The 20,265-nt window shown below is 50.5% G+C and overlaps 2 protein-coding genes across 10 annotated transcripts in view; both read left to right on the top strand.

The window, feature by feature from the left end:
* The window catches only part of DNMT3B (DNA methyltransferase 3 beta), a 37,677-nt gene that overhangs the window by 11,049 nt on the left and 6,363 nt on the right, over nucleotides 1-20,265 (top strand). For 3 of the 9 annotated variants that reach the window (XM_033433476.2, XM_033433471.2, XM_033433477.2), the window contains exons 2-19: nucleotides 2,505-2,685; nucleotides 3,596-3,657; nucleotides 5,144-5,251; nucleotides 6,388-6,513; nucleotides 7,161-7,370; nucleotides 8,724-8,882; nucleotides 11,171-11,278; nucleotides 12,174-12,318; nucleotides 14,193-14,318; nucleotides 14,454-14,498; nucleotides 15,692-15,771; nucleotides 16,071-16,183; nucleotides 16,545-16,728; nucleotides 17,269-17,353; nucleotides 18,280-18,425; nucleotides 18,755-18,845; nucleotides 19,166-19,314; nucleotides 20,146-20,231. In XM_033433476.2, the coding sequence (XP_033289367.1) occupies nucleotides 2,511-2,685; nucleotides 3,596-3,657; nucleotides 5,144-5,251; nucleotides 6,388-6,513; nucleotides 7,161-7,370; nucleotides 8,724-8,882; nucleotides 11,171-11,278; nucleotides 12,174-12,318; nucleotides 14,193-14,318; nucleotides 14,454-14,498; nucleotides 15,692-15,771; nucleotides 16,071-16,183; nucleotides 16,545-16,728; nucleotides 17,269-17,353; nucleotides 18,280-18,425; nucleotides 18,755-18,845; nucleotides 19,166-19,314; nucleotides 20,146-20,231 (2,198 nt within the window). In that variant the 5' untranslated portion in view covers nucleotides 2,505-2,510. The remainder of the gene's footprint in view (nucleotides 1-2,504; nucleotides 2,686-3,595; nucleotides 3,658-5,143; nucleotides 5,252-6,387; nucleotides 6,514-7,160; nucleotides 7,371-8,723; nucleotides 8,883-11,170; nucleotides 11,279-12,173; nucleotides 12,319-14,192; nucleotides 14,319-14,453; nucleotides 14,499-15,691; nucleotides 15,772-16,070; nucleotides 16,184-16,544; nucleotides 16,729-17,268; nucleotides 17,354-18,279; nucleotides 18,426-18,754; nucleotides 18,846-19,165; nucleotides 19,315-20,145; nucleotides 20,232-20,265) is intronic. The other 6 variants (XM_033433473.2, XM_004272715.4, XM_049698962.1 and 3 more) reach the window with 4 other exon arrangements.
* MAPRE1 (microtubule associated protein RP/EB family member 1) overlaps nucleotides 20,216-20,265 on the top strand; it is a 46,507-nt gene continuing 46,457 nt past the window's right edge. Inside the window, exon 1 of the mRNA XM_049698970.1 lies at nucleotides 20,216-20,231. The gene's annotated coding sequence lies outside the window, so the exon portion shown is untranslated. The remainder of the gene's footprint in view (nucleotides 20,232-20,265) is intronic.

The raw sequence follows: 20,265 nt of genomic DNA, 5'->3' as shown, positions 1-20,265 counted from the left end.
AGGATTTTTCCTGAATGTTGAGATCTGGCTTTGGGAAGGAGCTCTGCTCACTTGTCCATCCCTCTTGGCAGGCTGGTGGACAAGTTAGCACTGCTGAGGCCCTGGGGAAGCCTGAGGGTGGTTAGTCATAGTTAATCATTGTCAGCTCCAGGCTGCAGGCCCCAAATGGGTCTATCTAAGAGGGAGACTCCCATTGATCCGGTTGGGGGCTGTCTGAGGGAATCCTGGGTCCCAGATGAGAGAGAAGTCTTCTCCCTTGATTTCAGCCTCTAACCTGATACCAGCTCCTCACTAGAAGCCCTGTCTGCCCCTCCCCCGTCTACAGAGCTCCCCTTGGACCCTCCTGGTATCTTGTACCCCATGGCCCAGCCTCCCACCCCCTGCCAGGCCACCCAAGTTATTTAGTTCACTGGTTTGGCCTGAGGCGAAACGCTGGAAATTAATCATTACTTTGAACCACACTCCAGCAGTTTTCCTGGGATACTGGCCACTTGGACTCACAGGAACTGGCCATAGGTCAGACAACGTGTTCTTCCGGGTCAGGGCTTGAGAGTGAAAGGGGCCTAGAAGTAGCTGGGTCAGGTGCTCCTCCTTTTCCCTGGGGCTGGTGAGAGTCCTTAACATGTGTTGAGAGAAAACACCAGGAACTATGAACCTGCATACATACCCTGGACCACATGGCGTGGTTAAACTATATCAGTGTATACGTTTGTGACCCAGGCAGTGTTTCTTTTCTTTTCTTTTTTTTTTTGCCGCTCTGAGTGGCTTGCGGGATCTTAGTTCCCCTACCAGGGATCGAACCCAGGGTCCCGCAGTGAAAGCGCTAAGTCCTGACAACTGGACTGCCAGGGAATTCCCAAGGCAGTGTTTCTTTAACGTGCATATTGATCACCCAGGGATCCTGTGAAAATGTTGATCATGATTTAGTAGGTGCGTGATATTCTGCAGTTCTAACCAGCTCCGGGGTGATTCCCTGGTCCTTGGTCCATATGGGGACTAGCAGAGGTCTAGTTGCCCCACACCCACACCTGGGGGATGGACCGGTGCAGAGGACTGAATTGAGAACCCACGTGACATCGCAAATCCTCAGTGGGACACTGCAGGCCACATCAGTGAGCCCCACAGCGCCCCCTGGTGGGTATGGTGCCAGTGTCACCACTGCAGCTTGCAGCCTAGACGATACTTCTGGAAGGTACCCTGGAGGCTAGCTTGGTCATCAGGCACCATGTGGTGAGTCTCCAAGATGGGGAATAGGGGCTGGCAGTGATCAGGCCCCATAGACAGCCGGTTGCTGGGGAAACTTTTCCCAAGCAGGGGTCCAGGACAGGACAGCGTGGCACCAAATACTGGAGCTGTTTGGGGGAAACAAAGGAATGGGAGCCTGGGGGCCTCACCCTTCCGATTACATGTGGTTTCTTAAAAAAATTTTATTTTATATTGGAGTATAGTTGATTAACAATGTTTCAGGTCTATTACTGTGATTTTTTTGACTTTGGAGACTAATCAGGTCTGTGTGTCAGTTTTCCTTTTCTATAAAATGGGCCCACAGTCACATTAGGAGGAATAAATGAGAGCAAGGTGCAGGTTCTTGAGGCCAACATGTCCCAGGCAGTGGGCCAGGTCGAAGGTCGCACAGCCCTCCAACGCATCACTGAAGACCTGGCCCATCCCTGAAGACCTGGCCCAAGCTGGTCTTAGCTGAATAGCCTAGTGATGTTGCGGATACCAGGGTGGGCAGCAGTGGGGAGGCAAAGGCCCAGAGGTGGGATGTGGCTGGAGCAGATGGGGAGCATGCCCCTTGTTAAATGCCCCAGTCCTTCCTGCTGTGTCTCCTCCATCCCTTCCCTTCTTGGGAACTTGGGACTCTGAGCCCCAGCTGGTAAGGGAGGAGGAGAGTGAGCGACAGGCCAGCAGACCAATGGGCCCCTGAGGTTGGGGTGGGGCGGGGCTTGTGCTGCCATGGAGAGGAGAGAAGCTGTTCTGTGGGGGAGGAGGGGGCGGGTGGGAAGAGGACCTGGAGATTGAGGGGAAGGGAGAGAGCAAACAAAGGGGTCAGGAGGGAAAATAATGCACTGGCTTCCTGAGGCCCTGCAGAGGCTGGGCAGGGAGAGAGGGCCAGGGGCAGAGGGGACCAAGGCTGGCGGCAGGCAGGCCGGGGCAGGCGGGCCCTAGATGGCATTGTTTGAAGTGGCCGGCTAATTGCACAGAGCAGCCTGAGCCTCATACCACGGCCCAGCCCCCTCCTCTGTCCTGGGTGCTGGCTTCTGAGCCTTCAGGTCGAGTGGCCACATGGAACCAAGTCCCGATCCTCCGAGTTTGGTGAGGGGGCCAGGCTATGGGGGGCAGCCTGGGCGGGGTCCTTGGGCGGGAGTATCACCCTGAGGACAAGTCATGGGGCCTCTCTTGGCCTGAGGACCTGGAGCCATTGGCGGGAGGTTTGGGGGCGTGCTGCCCCCTTGTGCCCTTGCTTCCCTGCTACCCTCCTCATTCTGGCCCTCCCGCAGGAAACAATGAAGGGAGACACCAGACAGCTCAACGGAGAGGAGGACGCCAGCAGGAGGGAAGACTCCATCCTCACCAACGGGGGCTGCAGTGACCAGTCTTCCGACTCCAAGGACGCGCCCTCGCCCCCAATCCTGGAGGCTATCAGCAGCCCGGACATCAGAGGTGGCAGAGGTGGAAGAGGTGGCCTGGCCTGTGGGGAGGACGGGTGGGCAGGCACTGGGGACCACAGCTGGCACACGAGCCTCCGAGCAGACTCAAGGCAGGTTGTGGGGCAAGAGCCTCATACCACGGCTCTGGGGAAGCTCCAGGGAAGGGAAGAGGATGGAGGCAGAGCCCCTGGCCTCCCTATTTTCCAGTCACCTCAGCTGAGACTCTGAGCAAGTGACCCCAAGGCGATGACCCTTGTTCTTTTCCTGACACGGGGGTGGTTGTGGCATAGACAGACTGAGGTTTTTCGCCCTTTTACAGGGGCACCCCTCTCCCCTAGCAGCTGGGCCTGTGATTTTTATGGGAAGAAATACACTCGGGCAGGGAGCGTCTAAGGCTTGCTGCCAATCCCACCCTCTCCGCCCTTCCCCTATGCTGCTCCCAGATCAGATCCCTTGGGATCCTCCCCACTGAGATTTTCTGGCCCAGCTGATTTGGAAATCCCTGTATTGTCCCATCCTGCTATTGAGAACTCCTCAAATTGTGCTGTCCAATAGCACTTTCCAGAGGGTGAAAGTGTTCTATTTCTGCATTGTTCACTACAACAGCCAGGAGCCACGTGTGAGCACTTACTGTGGCTGCGATGGCAGGCACTGGAATGCTCATTTAAGTGGAGTTAGTGACCACTGACTGGGGCAGCACAGTTCTGGAAGGAACGTGTCAGGGGTACCATCAGTAGTGTTTCGGGTTCTATATTTCATGCAGGCCTTGGGTCCTGTTTCCTTACTAATACATTGAGAGGACTATGGGTCCCGAGGGGTTAGGAGTTAAGCCCTGAAGATGCCAGTGGGTTTAGGGAGACCCCAGGCCACAGCCCAGAGAAGAGACAGGACAGCCTGGCGGCTGCCCCTTCCTCAACAGACTTCGGTTCTTTCCTCCACAGGCCGCCGCTCAAGCTCACGACTGTCTAAGAGGGAGGTCTCCAGCCTGCTAAGTTATACTCAGGTACCCGCTCCACGCTCGCTTTCTGGGATTCGGGGGACTTCTCTTTGCTTTGCATCAAATAGGATACCTGAGGCCCACTTAAATTGGTACCCAGTAAATACTTGTTGAGTGAGGAATTTGAACATTGCTAGGCACACAGAAGACTTCCAGCAACCTCACTTAGGATGCCATTTGCTGCTGTGATTTGCCAAGTTTTTGAAATTATTTTTTTCTCAATCTGGATGATCGATTACATTGATAAATTCCTACTGTAGTAAGCTGTCCTTTTATTCCTGGAATGAGACCAACTTGCTCATGGTATGTTTTAGATTGGATGTACTTTAGCATCTATTCATGAGTAAAATGAATGTATGATTTATTTCTTGTAATAATATCTGTGTCCGGTTTGATAGCAAGGTTGTATGGCCATGTGGCCTCAAGGATTATTTTTTTCACGTTGGAAAGAATTTGCCTGGCTTGTTTTAGTGGATTTGCAACAATCACTGAAATATCTTTTACCACTTGTTGCAATATCAGTGTTTCTGCTTGATTAGTTTTTTCCAAGTTATAGTTTTTCCATGTTTTTTCCACTCTTGACATTATTTACGCCTTCTGTTTTCCTATTAATCATATTAGTTTTGTCCATTCGGTTACTTTTTCAAAGAACCAGTGTCAGGCATTGGGACAAAGTCATGGACAAAAGTTGTGGACCAATGAAAACCTACCCTCATACAGCTTCTGTTATCCTCGTGGAGGACAACAAGTGGGCACCCATATGATGAGGAATGAGAGCTGTGTGGGGAACTGGGAAGGGCCAGTGCTGGATCAGAGGCTCAGAACAGCTGTTTTAGCCTCTGAGCACTTCCTCTGTGCCCTGCCTTGGGCAAGCATGCATTATTTGATTCTCATTATAAGCCTGTTGTTCCTTTATAAGGGAAGAACCGTTGTACCCATTTTAAAGAGAGGAACGGACTCACTAGAGGCCTTAGTTGGCAAGTGAAAGTCAAGTTCTTAACACTCCGGCAAGACCTCGAGCCACTCACCACTGCTCTGGTTCTCATGCTCAGTTTTTGTTGGGTTTGGTGTGCAGCATGGGACATGCACTTGACACAGGATTGGCACCATTTCTTCTTGGTCACTGTAGCAAGAAGCATCTCCCTTGAGCCTGTGATTTCTCCCAGACACTGTTAATTGTGGAGATTACGTCTCCCTAGGTCTCCCTGCTGTGCACAGCGAGCTAGTCTAACCATGGTGTGGGCACGGAAGGCTTCACGACGCACTTTGCATTGACACCATTTCTTTGGTTTTCTAATTCCACCAAGGTTTCTCTTAAATTCATGATCATGTGGTAAGCCACTGCAAAATATCTTTTGAACAAAATGAGGTTGAAAATCTTTTTAAGTCACTCAGACCAATATTATGATTGTTTTCTATATGATTGGCTCTTCATTTTAAAACTATTTTGGTTATATGACATCCTAAAATTCATAATGTTTCATTTGTAAAGGATCTGACGGGCGATGGAGATGGCGAAGGGGAAGATGGAGACGGCTCCGACACTCCAGTGATGCCAAAACTCTTCCGTGAAACCAGGACTCGGCCAGAAAGCCCAGCTGTAAGTGCCAGCCCTAAGCCAAGGCACTTCAGCCACACGTCAGCCTGCATTAAAGACCTGGTCCAGGGTCTCCCAGGGGGAACTTTTTTGTTTTTGTTTTTTGCGGTACACGGGCCTCTCACTGTTGTGGCCTCTCCCGCTGCGGAGCACAGGCTCCGGACGCGCAGGCCCAGCGGCCATGGCTCACGGGCCCAGCCGCTCCGCGGCATGTGGGATCTTCCCGGACCGGGGCACGAACCCGTGACCCCTGCATCGGCAGGCGGACTCCCAACCACTGCGCCACCAGGGAAGCCCTCCCTGGGGGAACTTGGAACAAATGTTTTGAAATTGGAAAATGATAGCAAAGCTAATGAATTATCATTGTGAAGGTTTTCACATGGCAGTTCTCTACTTTTTTGGGAAGCACTCTAAGAAGAGCCCAAGGGTGATAGTTTGCAGGTAGATGATTCAACTGCCCGTTACCTTTGGGAGTCGCTTCTGTAGGTGGATTCTGTGACTTAAAAGCTAGAAATGGGAAGGCAATTACTGCTCATGGTCACCCAGCCTGTTAGAAAGCAGGCTGACACTTGGTGACCATGGCAGGTGCAGTTGATAATCTCACCCATGCGATGTGTATCATCCCGTTTTTTTACAGATGACAGAAGACGCCGGTAGTTTACTCAAGGTTAAACATTAACTCTTGTGTGCAGGATTTGAACACAGGTCTGCAACACCCAAGTTCATGCCATTTTTGAGAAGGAAGCATAAGGGCTTCTCATCCGTCTTGATGATCCAGTACCTTTGGGAGGAATGCAACAATAGTAATAATGCTTTTGGAAAAGAAAAGTGTTTGATTGAGAGTAAACTTGGATTTTATTTTTCAGTTCAATTTGCAGGTGCCAGTTTCAGCTGTGCCAGGCAGAGTGGGAACTGCTGTAGATTGTCAGGCAGCCCTGCCGGCCACCCTGATCCCTTATCCCACAGACTGGGGAGTTTCTAGGTGGGAAGTAACCAGTCCAGAATCCCTTCCTGCTAGACCACCTTGTTCACTTCTGTTGGCCTGAGGCTGCCTCCCAAGCCCAGTCCTCTGGGCCCCCTGTCTAAGACCCCAGCCTCCATTCACCAAAGGCCTCGTGCTTATCCTCTCTTGCTTCCAGGTCCGAACTCGAAATAACAACAGTACCTCCAGCCGGGAGAGGCACAGGCCCTCCCCACGTTCCACCCGAGGCCGGCAGGGCCGCAACCACGTGGAGGAGTCCCCCGTGGAATTCTCAGCTACCAGGGTTGGTTCCCCGGACACTCAGACCCCTGCCCCCGGTCTCTAACTGGAAGATCTGCCCCTCTCACCACACCACGGAAAGTGGCCGCTGTTATAACCTGCTTCCTTTCTTCACACTTACCACCCTTTCAGGGTCTTACCTTTCCTTTCTCTCCCGGGTGCTGGGTAAGCTCTTCCTAAGCCTGATGACTTCTCTCCTGGCCTGATCCCTGGATGGAACCGTGGTGGGAATGCAAGAATTCCCTGTTGACCTGGTTCTTACTCCTCCTCGGAAAAAGCTCAAACCACTGATACCAGAACTCTCTTGTCTCCTTAGTATCTTCAGTGACTCTCTTGAGGCAACCCCACGGGTTACAGCAACTCTCGACTCCTGTTGCAAAGCTGGGCACCAGGGAGCCCTCTCTGAGCATCACTTGTTATCCTGACTTGGTCCTTGATTCTGTCCTTGTCCTTAAGGAAGTTGCTTTCTCTCGCCACTTAAGGGACACTTACTTGTTCCTGGAAAACCATCCTTGGTGGTCTCTGTTTCATTAACTTACATCTTCACTCTGCTTCACTTCTGCTTGCTTGGGAAGCCATTGGGGGTACCACTGGTCTCTGGTCACCCACCTGGTCTGCTGTGGCCCAAGCTATGTGTCCTTTTGTCGACAGTCCCTGAGGCGGCGGACAGGATCATCTGCAGGTGCGCCATGGCTGTCCCCTGCCAGCCCCTACCTCACTATTGACCTCACAGATGATGAAGTGGTGCCCCAGAGCAGCAGTACGCCCTATGCCCGCCTGGCCCAGGACAGCCAGCAGGAGAGCATGGAGTCACCGCAGGTGGACGCAGAGGGCAGAGATGCAGACAGCACTGAGTATCAGGTACCACTGGGGAAGGGCTGAATATAGGGAAAAGGGAACACTTACCCACAGGTGACTTACTACGGTTCTTGTCACTTTTATCATATTTGAATTCGCTCGCCAAGTACATTTTTCATATGCAACATGGTCCTTGCTGTATCCTTATCTCCTAGACATAACTCAAGCACCAGATTAGTTTACCATCGGATTACTGATTTTCTGAACATGACATCTTTGTACCTAGATATATATACCTTGTATATATAATTTATAATTCTGTTCATCATGTTTACATATACAATTGTTGATCTGCTTCTTTCCCTTATTAGGAACTGGAGTTGCCTCACTTTCATGTCTATAATCCATTGTATTGTGTAATCCTTCTAGGGTTGTTCATAATTAACCAGTTGAGCTTGTTGGTTTCACTCAGGCTTTGCTACATACGCATGTGTATATGTATGTACACATATCATGTAGAAATCCTTTTTTCCGTGTACATGACTTCAGAGTAGATCTTTTTTTAAAAATTAATTTATGTTTGGCTGCATTGAGTCTTCACTGATGCATGGGGGCTTTCTCTAGTTGCAGCAAGCGGGGGCCACGCTTTGCTGTGGTGCACAGACTTCTCACTGTTGTGGCCCCTCCCGTTGCGGAGCTTGGGCTCGAGGAACGCAGGCGTCAGTAGTTGTGACATATGGGTTCAGTAGTTGTGGCTCGCGGGCTCTAGAGTGCAGGCTCAGCAGCTGTGGCGCATGGTCCCATTTGCTCCGCAGCATGTGGGATCATCCTGGACCAGGGCTCGAACCCGTGTCCCCTGCATGGGCAGGCGGACTCCCAACCACTGCACCACCAGGGAAGTCCCAGAGTAGATCTTATAGATACATTTTAATAACCTGCATGATTCCATGGGCATCTCACCTTTTATGGCAAGCTTTTACGTGCAAGCGGCCAAATTTTTTTTTTTTTTTTTTTGCATTTTAACGGCTTTGTAATATCCCATTTGATGGCCTGTGGTGGGAATATCCAGGTTTTTTACTCTCTTACTTCCTGTGAGTTTTCAGTTAATATCTTTCCAGATACTAGGTTACATGTTACAGGTTACATATTATAGATCCAATATAAGAAACCCCATGTTCCTGTCAAACAAGCAAGCCTGCCCACGCTCTGCCCCTTATTTTCAAGCCATTCTCACTGAATTTTCAACCAGGAAGTGTTGGAGGTAGGGAATTTCCTGAGGAACTCTGCCTGCACTTGCAGGAAGCCCTGTGTTAGACTCCGAGGCAGTTGCCATCGGGGTCAGTGGGACAGGCAGGGCTTTTCCTTGGCCCAACTGGTCTGTCTCATTGCGATTCCTTCATGTGGTTTTTCTTGCAGGACGGGAAAGAGTTTGGAATAGGGGATCTCGTGTGGGGAAAGATCAAGGGTTTCTCCTGGTGGCCTGCCATGGTGGTGTCCTGGAAGGCCACCTCCAAGCGTCAGGCAATGTCTGGCATGCGGTGGGTTCAGTGGTTTGGCGACGGCAAGTTCTCCGAGGTGAGTCCAGGGCAGGGTGAGCTTTCATGAGCTTACAGACCCACAGTGTTTTCCTTCCCTTCCTGTTACAGTTGCCTTTTAAGATAACGGCCTGCTTTCTGCAGATGGATGAGACTCTGTGACTCTGTGTGTCCAAAAGGAGGACAAAAACTTCCCTTGCTCATTGGCTCACACAGGCCCAGAGCTCTGGATCCATGGCCACCTGGGCTCTGTTGGTCCATTTCTCTGTGGCAGAGTCACCAGTATGAATTCTGAGGGGCAGGAGTGGCCACCTGGGAAGATACCCTCAAAGTATTCCAGCGGAGAAGCCTGGAAGAGACAGGAAGGGGTGTCTGACTCAGTCATTTAGTCCTAGGGGCAGAGTTATGGAAAAGTTCTTTGAGTGGTGATTTCAATGTTTCTTGATTATTGATATTAGCCATTTAAAGCTCACCTTTTGTGTGTGTATATATATATATATATATATATATTTTTTTTTAAATACTTTAAGATAAAAATTTGCTTTACAGTGCAGTGCATAGATCTTAAATGATCTATGATTCAATGAATTTTCGAAAATGTATGCACATATGTAAACAATATCTCAACCCAAATATAGAACATTTCGACCTCTGCAGTACGTCCCCTGTACATACCATCCCCATAGGTGACCGCTGTTCTGATTTCTATCACTATAGACTAGTTTGGATTATACACAAACTTATGTAGATAATATAATATATACTGTTTTGTGTCTGGCTTCTTTTCATGTACATATATTTTTGAAAGTTGTCCTGTTGTAAAACTCATCTTTCTTTTTTTTGTCTTTTGCGGTACACGGGCCTCTCACTGCTGTGGCCTCTCCCGTTGCGGAGCACAGGCTCCGGACGCGCAGGCTCAGCGGCCATGGCTCACGGGCCCAGCCGCTCCGCGGCATGTGGGATCTTCCCAGACCAGGGCACGAACCCGTGTCCCCTGCATCGGCAGGCAGACCCTCAACCACTGCGCCACCAGGGAAGCCCAACACTCATCTTTCTTGATGAGAGTCTATGTTGGGGATGAATCAGGCTATTTTGATTCTTACACCTTTTTGAAGACACCTTCGTAGACCTCCAGGTTTTGATTAGAATGCGGCAAACAATACTTTTCCTGTGATGTTGTCTTTAGTGCATCCCTCAATGTGTCCAGAGGTTAGGTGAGGAACAGCAGAACAAGTGGGCTGGGGTGGAGGCAGGTGTGGGAATGAAGGGCCAGCTAGTACATCTGTGGGACTTGGCCTCAAGTTGAGATTCTAGTTTTCCCATAAATTGGGCCATTTGCCATTAACACATTGAAGTTCTCAAAGGGCAAGAATAATATGACCTGGAGTATCCCTCATGGGGAGAGTCTGCATACAGAGGTCCTCCTTGGCCAGCAGAGGGAGCTGAAGGACAAATGTCCTGGGCCTGTGCTCTCCCTGAAGCATCTAATTGCAGGGCTATGACTTGTGTGCAATGCAATGAAAAAAAACATGGAGTGTTTGTAATTGCTTTGGCCCACTGAGACATGAAATGTGCTTAGCAAGACTTAGCAAGACTGCGTCTGATGCTAATATTTAAGATGCTGTTATGTTAGCATTATGGGATGGGATTGCAATACGGGGCCTGGTGCTTGGGCCGCTTGCTCTACTGAAGCAGTTTGGCATTGGGGTAGCACCTGCATTTCCATGCACAACCGTGTTGAATCCCAGTCCCTTCTCACCAGTAGCGGCAACACTCCTATGGGTGGTTGGGCTTAGAGATTGAGAGGGGAGCATGAGTGCCAGCACTGGGGAGAATGAAATATCACATGTCTTGTCAGCTCTGAAACCTGAACGCCCAGTTTCATCTCATAATTGGCAACCCAAGTGGTTCACGCACGGCCTGGGGACTTGGGGATGAGACTTGTGGCATATGGATCTTTAGCCCCAGTGGAATTCCTGTATTACCAATTCACGATTACTAAAAAGAGCGTCGTCTGTGCCAGGCACTGTTCTCTAAACACATCCGTTAGCTCAATTAATAAAAGGCTAAAGTAAGTAGACAGTAACTAGTAATCACAGCTATCTGTCATGCTCACGAAGGAGGAAAGAACATGTGCAAAACCCCTAAAATCGGAGCATCCGTGGTGAATTTCAAGACTGAGCTGCAAGGGGGTCACACCAGGGATCATGAAAGTCATTTGCTCTGAAAATATCTGTGAACCTGATCCCCAGGAATAAGCTCATGAGAAACCCAGGGCACCCGAGACACAGGCTGTAGGTGAATGTTGACGATGGCTTTCTCTTCTAGATACCAGCAGATAAGTTGGTGGCCTTGGGGTTGTTCAGCCAGCACTTTAACCTGGCGACCTTCAATAAGCTGGTCTCTTACAGGAAGGCCATGTACCACGCTCTGGAGGTAACATGGTGGTGGGTGGCTAGGGCCTGGCCCCAAGAATGGGGTTAAAGCAAGAAACATACAGAAAGCCAACTCGGTGTGGCCAAGGATGGGTTGGAGGGGACTGGGGCAAGCAGGGAGGAAGGAGGTTGAAAGACAGTGGCCTGACAGGCCGTCCTGGGAAGGGAAGGAAGGGATTTGAATCTGCCCATGATTTCCCAGTGCTACCCCAGCTCCCCGCTGGTCTCCGTCTGAACTGCCCACTGAATGAGGAAGGAGGAGCCCTGGGAGGTAGGAGGCGATATTCGAACCAGTGAGCAAGCTTTTCCAGAGCTTGTGGTTCAAGGCCAAGAATGGGCAGCTGCTGAGGGTCAGCTGCTTCCTCCCCTTGTCCGTGGGATCCGTCAGGCTCTGTCCTTCCTCTACCTTGACTTGCAACTGAAAAGATCAGTGTCCTCTGTCCAGCATTTATGAGATAAGCTCTGTGCTTAGACATGTAAGTCCTGGTGCTTCTGAAATAGGACTTAACACCTCCGCACCTTCATTAGGGAAATTAAACAAGAAACCTGGAGCTTTCTCAGAGGCCATGAGACAGTGCTGGCTGATGCTTCTCCTATAGCTAAAAGTGACGCAGCTAATTCTGACCCTCTACCCTCGAGAGAGAGCTGACCACTCCAGTTCCCTACAGGGAAGAGATCATATTTGGTGCCTGTGTGGGGAGACTTAATGCTCTCCCCATGGCCTGTCCTTGCACAGGGCGTTCCTCGCTGTCACATACCACAGCTCAGGACAGCTGTCTGGCTATGAAAGGGCCCAGTGTAAAGGGGAATGCAGGCCCCAGCAAGGGGCATCCCTGGGTGGGGCCAGGCAAGCACCCGCCCCTCCTGTTCATCAGATTCTCTCTCTGTCTCGGCAGAAAGCCAGGATGCGGGCTGGCAAAACCTTCCCCAGCAGCCCTGGAGACTCGCTGGAGGATCAGCTGAAGCCCATGTTGGAGTGGGCCCACGGGGGCTTTAAACCCACCGGGGTCGAGGGCCTCAAACCCAACAACAGGCAACCAGGTGGGAATGGCTCCCTGTGGCAGCACCCCTACTTCTGCTGGTGGGAGCACCCTGGGGAGATGCAGTCACCCCCTGCTGCCTCCCATCCCACCCCGGCTTTACAGCAGCCGGTCGGCCCTGGCCGGCTCCTTAGTTTAGTGAGTTTTTTCCAACAGCCTAGCCTTTTCTAGTTTCACTGGACACTTTCCTGCCAAAAGGTCAAGTACCCATAACCGGGATTGAATCTGTTCTTTGTTTTTTATTTACTTTTTAATTGTTTTACATCTTTATTGGAGTATAATTGCTTTACAATGTTGTGTTAGTTTCTGCTGTATAACAAAGTGAATCAGCTATAATGTATACGTATATCCCCATATCCCTTCCCTCTTGCACCTCCCTGAGTCTGTTCTTAAAGCTTGAGTAAACAGAGTCAAGATGGAATCTTCACTAGCATCTTTTTTTAAAGGAAAAAATAATTAAGCTCTGCATATTGGAGAAAACTTGGAATGTGTTTTTAAAAAAACCCTACAAACTCCCAAAATCTATAAGTCACCTCCATTCAGAAACGGGCATCATCTATCCTCACGTTGACCAGTATTGCATTTCCCCCATTATTAGGGATCTGTGGTTTCTTGTTGTCACTCTCCGGAAATCCAGGATTTGTCCTACAATCCTTATATTTAACGCAGTGTTTTCTGTTTTGTTTTGTCCCTCCCCGCCAAAAGTGGTTAATAAGTCGAAGGTTCGTCGTGCAGGCAGTAGGAACTTAGAAGCAAAGAAACACGGTATTCCCTCCCCATCTTTTGACTATGCACTCTTTCTCTGCACTTTCTTTCAATTTCTTTGCATACACAGTGGTCACTGGAAAAGAATCAAATCTGTTAAAAGTCAACCTGAGCTCTTACCCCTGCCCCTTCACTCCAACCTTCACAGCTGCCCTTTAGGGCCATATTTTTGGGTGTGCACGTCCTTCCAGCTCTTTCTGTACACTGGTTGGATTCCTGCTTTCCCTTTATTTCTCTATTTATCGTATAAGCACTGTCAAATGTCATTTTCTCACTAAAGGGTCCTTATGATTTTTAACGGCTGTGTAATTTTCTCTCCTAGGGTCAGAGTCAAACTTAACCATGTCCCTTATGGATTATACTGTACAGGTTGAATAAAAATACAATGGAATTTATAGACATATAAACAGTAGCCACCTAATATAATTAAATGTTTTCTAGTAGCCACATTAAGAAGCTTAAAAAAAGAGTAAAATTAATATTCATCATACACTTAATCTATTTCCAACATTGTAGCATTTCCAACAGTCAGTATAAAAAAAATTAAGATATTTTACATGACCTTTTAGCCCTATTTTCAATATCTCATTTTTGATGTGTCTTAGAACATCTCAATTTGGATTCTAAATTCTCATTAGAAATACTTGATGTCTATTTTCACAAATGTCCAACTTGTTCCAAATGAATTAGTTAATTGGATCAATTGCAGTTTTTAAATTCACATAGAAGTTAAATGTAGAATGCAGTTCCTCAGTCATACAAGTGACATTGCCAGTTCTCAGTAGCTGCATGTGGCCATCAGCTCATTGGGGATCATAGACAATGTCAGGGTTTCATCTATAGACTGAGCTGTGTCTAATTGTCTTTGTGCTGGGTCTAGAGCATGTATTTTGCAACTACAGCTGTTGAAGACCCTGTACGTGGGTTAGCTACGTGAGGAGTTTTAAATTACATCCTCATGCAAATTTTCCATAGAGGGGCCTGAGACACCCAGGGTAGACTCATGTCATGGCCGGATGCAGCCGGCACCCAGGCATAGCAACTAGGGTCCTGTCCTCCCAGCACCCTCCTCCCACCCAGCCATGGCTGCCTTCTCCCCACCTTTCACAGAGAACAAGACACGAAGACGCACAGCTGACGACTCCGCCACTTCTGACTACTGCCCCCCAGCCAAGCGCCTCAAGACAAATTGTTATAACAATGGCAAAGACCGAGGAGAGGAGGACCAGAGTCGAGGTGATTGTGGGGCAAGGAGGCTGGGGGGCGGTCCATCCTCAAGTGGAGTGGGCAGGTAGTGACCACCCCGCAAGGGCGTAGATGATCAGTAAGAGGCTCCCCGACCTCATCTCACCCCTTCTTTTTTCTAAACAGAGCAAATGGCTTCAGATGTTTCCAACAACAAGAGCAATCTCGAAGGTAAGGCCCTATCCCTGGTTGGCTTCCCTGCCTGGGTAGTGCTCCCAGCCTGTGCTCCAGGCCTGCTGGTCTGCCCGGCGGAGGTCCACCCCCAACTCTGCGTTGACCTCAGGTCGAGGCGTGGACATCTTACTCAGATGCTACTTAGAATGAGTTGCCTGATTTTCACTGAGGCTGATTCCTAAGATCAGTGAGCAGGAAGTGTGCCTGGGGACAGAATGGAAATGAGGATGCTTGGGCCGGGAGAGCCCAAAACCTGAAACCATGATCTATGGCCTCGTGAGCCCCCTGAACAAGCACTGCAACTGGCTTTGGGGTGAAAGGCAGGCACACTTCACCACTGTCACTCTCCAGCCAACTCTGGTTCTTTGCCCTGGCTGGGAATTGCGCTGGGATCGAAACTGCCCAGTACTCATCTAATGGAACTCGGAATGTGTGAGGACAGCTGTCTATTGCTTCCTCAGCCCGATGTCCTTTAGTCAACAAATATAAGTGGTTAGTCAGTGCTGGGTAGGAAAACAACAGAGCTGTTGACCCAGGGAGCCCCGATTGGAGCAGGCCCTTTTGATTCTGGGAACCTGGACCCATGATCCTCCTATCCCCCAAGACTCCTTCATCTGTCTGCTTCCTGGCAGGGGGTGCTTGGTATTTATTTTGCAGGCCCGGTCCACCTGGTCAGGGATGTAGATCAGTAAGACCTGCTGATGTGAAGGGACAGGATAGCCTATAGTAAAAGGACCCGGGCTCTGAAATTACAGCCATGGCTCTGTGTAGGATTGGTCACGGGCAAGTCCTGTCATGATGAGACAACAGGCAAACTGGCATCACCACAAATTCTCCAAAAGTCCCAGTCTGTAAAGAGTCTTTAAAGATTTTTCATACCAGACCCTCCAAGCTTGGTTCCTCTGCCGGCACAGCTGCTCCTTGTTCTGTTCTGTGGACACCACCCTGCCCCCCCACTTCTGGGTCAGACCTTTGCCTGTCTTGTGGGACCTTCTGCTTGGAGCTGTCGATTTAGCCTCTCCATCTGTGGAACAGAGATGGCAACTTTGAAGCACAGTCAAAGGAACAAATGGTGGAGAATCTCTGGCATATTCCTAACGTGGAGTCAATGAGAACAAAGAGACACAAGGCTTCAGCAGCTGATCTTGGGGCTGTCATTGCCACAAGCTGCATCCCTGTCTTTCTTACAGATAGCTGTTTGTCCTGTGGTAGGAAAAACCCCGTGTCCTTCCACCCTCTCTTTGAGGGTGGACTCTGCCAGACATGCCGGGTAAGACCAATCCCCGCCCTGGACTTTCCTGCCCCTTCCCTTCTTCTCAACTTCCCTGCACTTCCCTAGGATGAAGCACCTGCGTGTAGGCGGTCGGGAAGGCTCTAGTGGGGCCGACCGCCCCACCCTTCACTCCGAGGGGCGGTGCCCCGCAGACCCCAGCCAGCTGTCCCTGTAAAGAGCAGGCCGCCCATGACCTGTTCTGTGGCTGCGTTCTAGGGCCTCCGCCAGTGAGCAAGCGAGCGGGGCCTGGAGGTCCCTGGTCTCCGATTTCACAGGCATTTCTCTCTGGCTGCCAGGACCGGTTCCTTGAGCTGTTCTACATGTACGACGACGACGGCTACCAGTCCTACTGCACCGTGTGCTGCGAGGGCCGCGAGCTGCTCCTTTGCAGCAACACGAGCTGCTGCCGGTGAGCACGGGGACTGGAGCCTCGCTGACCTGGGGACGGGGCCCGGAGTCAGTATTATATCTGTGGGGCCTGTCCTTGAAGTCTCTATGTCCCTGAAGTAGAACTGGGATGTAGGGATGGGTTTAAGAAAGGCAGGGAGCGGGCTAGAGAAGGATCCCCAGAGCTGCCTGTGGACTGAGGGTGCCCAGGTTTCCAGGGAGAGGTTGCTGTTCCTCACACACAGGGCCTTCCCGCCCATGGCCAAGGGCAACTGGGGGCCCGAGAGGGTTTCAGCCAGCACACGCCAGCTCCGTGGGGAGGGTGGGGTTCGCAGGAGAGCCGCCTGATGACGGGCACCCCTCCTCCCCGCTACCCGGCGTAGGTGCTTCTGCGTGGAGTGCCTGGAGGTGCTGGTGGGCCCGGGCACGGCAGCGGACGCCAAGCTGCAGGAGCCCTGGAGCTGCTACATGTGCCTGCCCCAGCGCTGCCATGGCATCCTGCGGCGCCGCAAGGACTGGAGTGTGCGCCTGCAGGCCTTCTTCACCAGCGACCCGGGGCTCGACTACGTAAGCCTGGCACCCGCCCCAGTCCGTGGAGTTCACGGAAACAAAGCTCCGCTGTACAGAGGCGCGTCTGAGAGCCTCAGACTGGAGCCCCGGCTAATTGTCCCGTGTGCGCTTCCCAGGCAGCTCCAGTGTTCTTCCCTCCCCTCCTTCTTGGCTTCGCTTTTTCAAGGGCCTGCTGAAGAAATAGGAATGGAACGGACCCAGCCTTAGTCTTAGTGGAACTGCAGAGGGGAGGGAAGCCTGTGACCTACTCCCAAGTCTTAGTGGGCATATATGACTTTTCCTGGGCTGCAAGTTCATGGAGGAGCACGTGTCTTTTTGTGGGTGACTTTGCACCCGTGTCAGAGCCTCATCTGTTCCGTGTCTAAGGGTAGAAGGGCCATCTGTGCCAAAGCTCCCCAGGGCATCCCAGCGAAGAAAGGGCAGAGCTCAGGGCTTGTGTCCCTCAGAGGAAGGCCAGCCCTTCCTCCTCCCAGAGCTTGAGTCACTCTCCCCATACCCACACCTTGACCTCCATGACCTCTTTATTTAACCTGGCAGGAAGCCCCCAAGTTATACCCTGCGATTCCCGCAAACCGAAGGCGACCCATTCGAGTCTTGTCCCTGTTTGACGGAATTGCGACAGGTGAGTTAGGAGTTCACCTGGGGATGCTCACCTGATCCAGGTGTCCGTTGTCAGTGTCAAGAAAGACCCCTGGGAAGTACCTGTTGGTCACCTGTTCTGAGAAATCCACTGGCTCCTTGTTTCTCTCCTCAAACCTCTCCACCATTTCACCCACCTGGTCCACTTTTGGTCCTTTTTAAAGGCATGGATATTTTAACCTCTGCATTTTATTTTTTATTATGTACAGGAATTTTGGAAAATTATTTTCCGTTCCATAAGCATAGATATATTGGGGATTATTAATTGGGCAACTCTGCTCCTAACATCTCTAATCTTGTACCCTCCCGTTTCCTCTAGGTTTCCCGTGTATAGAATAAGCATAGCCAACATGCATGTTTGCCCCTGGACACTTTGCCTGATTTAACTTATTTCATTGTCAGAACTGCCCTGTGATGCATTGTCGGGAACATTTCCCTTTTCCTAGAGCAGGAAGCAGGGAGAATGAGTTGCTGTGCACTTAGCATCACTTGTACTTCTATTTGTTCACCAGTGTCCGCCTGCCTAAAACACTGACAGCTTTTAAAGTTTTTTTTTTTCTCAGCATGGTTTTGGAGAAGATACCCATTCATGTATCTGACTCTGCTGGGGCGGTAGATGGGGGGCCTTGGCTATGTGCCTGTCAGTTTTAATAAATGCTGCCAGTGGGCTATACCAGCTATATATACATATTTTCTTCCTGAAACTCCACAGAGAGCCTGGGGGGCCCAGTGTGCAGTTAGGTAGGGTTAGACCCTGCCATCTGCAGGGGTCCACTTGAGGACAGCCATGGCCTTGCTGTGTCTGGTCTGAGTTCTGGAGATGGCTTAGAGTCACTGAAAGGAGGGACCCTCGGCCGGACAACCCTGATGTCTTTTCTCTCCCCCTCGATCCCCCCCCACCCCAAACAGGGTACTTGGTCCTCAAAGAATTGGGCATCAAAGTGGAGAAATATGTCGCCTCCGAAGTATGTGAAGAGTCCATCGCCGTTGGAACTGTTAAGCATGAGGGCAATATCAAATATGTGAACGACGTCAGGAATATCACAAAGAAAAATGTGAGGGCAGCCCCCCTCTTCCTCCACTCCCTGAGTCCCCCACGTCCTCAGAGCCACGTTGCCACCTTCTCCATGCCCGGGGTTGTGGCAGAAGAGAAGGTTTGGTTCCATCAAGCTGCACTGTTAGACCCGCAACTTGGAAATCATTCAGAATGATTTAGATCTTAGCGTATCCTGAGCATTTGGGTTTCTTGGGTCAAAAGTAGAGTTGGGAGACTGAAATCACCAAGCAAGACCTAGAAGTGGGTTTTCTTCTAGCTGGTTACCTGGAACCCAGGCTGTTCATCTCTCCATCCTCACCCCCATCCCGGACTCTTTTTCTCTTGCAGATTGAAGAATGGGGCCCCTTTGACTTGGTGATTGGTGGAAGCCCATGCAATGATCTCTCAAATGTGAACCCTGCCAGGAAAGGCCTGTATGGTGAGCATTCCTTCTTTCCCGTGGTCCCAAGAGACCCTGTGTCCCCTGAGTGCTGGTCCAGGAGGAGTGGGCTGAGAAGGAGCTGTTAGCTTCTGGCCAAACTTACCTGTTGTCTCTGTTCATGCCTCATAGTGACTCCCCAGTCCCCAGAGATACAAATGAGTACCGCAGTGCTGATGCCTGTCATTGCAGAGGGTGGCAGGGAGAAGGGACAGTAGGGCATCAGCCTTAGCTCGTCATCGGGAACCCATTGGTCTCAGTATGGAGGGGTGAGCTGAATGGTTTGAACCTGGCTCTGCCGTTTTCTTTTGTGGGCTCAGAGGGCACAGGCCGGCTCTTCTTTGAGTTCTACCACCTGCTGAATTACACACGCCCCAAGGAGGGTGAAGACCGGCCTTTCTTCTGGATGTTTGAGAATGTGGTGGCCATGAAGGTTGGCGACAAGCGGGACATCTCTCGGTTCCTGGAGGTGAGGGGACCCGGGGTCTTGATTGTCAAGATAACATGAGCATGAAGGCCCTGCTGGCACTGGGGGTGTAGGGTATTTCCAGTGTTGGGAATGATTTCCAGGTTCCCCATGGAGGGCATGGCTAGGTCTGAGTAATGGAATGGAGTCGGTTGGTTCTCTTTAGTACTTGGAAAACATTTGATCTCTCACCTCACCCCAAACCCACTGAAATCAGATGATGAAACCATCACCTACTTTTGGAGGCATCATGGAGATTTTTTACTCTAGAGAGTTTTTTTTTTTCTTCTCACCCTTGTTCCCAGAAACTCTGCATTAGGGACCATGGGCAAGTTAATTATTTACCGTTTAATATGCATCAAGCATTGTAGTAAATACTTTATGTACATACTTATTTCCCCCCAACGTTAGAGCTAAAGTTCTGCTAGTGAGGTTATAGAACTGGCTGGTCAGTTCCCTCATGCCCTGTGAACCTGACCAATCAGTGGCAGAAGTCAGCTTTTGCCGACACTGCACTTGCATAACAAGGACCTCAACCTGCTGGATTTCAGTTTTGAGTTGCTTTCACCACTGTACACAGTACATTCTGTAATAACATGGCGTGCCCCAGGGGATACGTTCTCTTATAACCTGCCGGTCTGATCTGGTCTCTTTCCCCACCATTAATATGGGGGCACTAGCTATGTCCTTCAGTCAGATTCTTGAGGGGAATTAGTCTGTCCCTCGCCTGACAGGAGCCATGCCTCCTCCACAGCCAGGGGACTGCCATGTCACCTGTCTGCCACCTGCATTCTGCCATGGGCTCCCAGCAGCTGCCCTTCTCTCTCCCTGCAGTGTAATCCAGTGATGATTGATGCCATCAAAGTGTCTGCTGCTCACAGAGCCCGATACTTCTGGGGCAACCTGCCCGGGATGAACAGGTAACAAGGGGCTCCGAGTGGGGCAGGTAACAGC

Source organism: Orcinus orca, chromosome 16 (genome assembly GCF_937001465.1).
Source record: "Orcinus orca chromosome 16, mOrcOrc1.1, whole genome shotgun sequence".
Taxonomy (NCBI): Eukaryota; Metazoa; Chordata; class Mammalia; order Artiodactyla; family Delphinidae; genus Orcinus; species Orcinus orca.
This window is presented reverse-complemented; position numbering and strand designations above follow the sequence as displayed.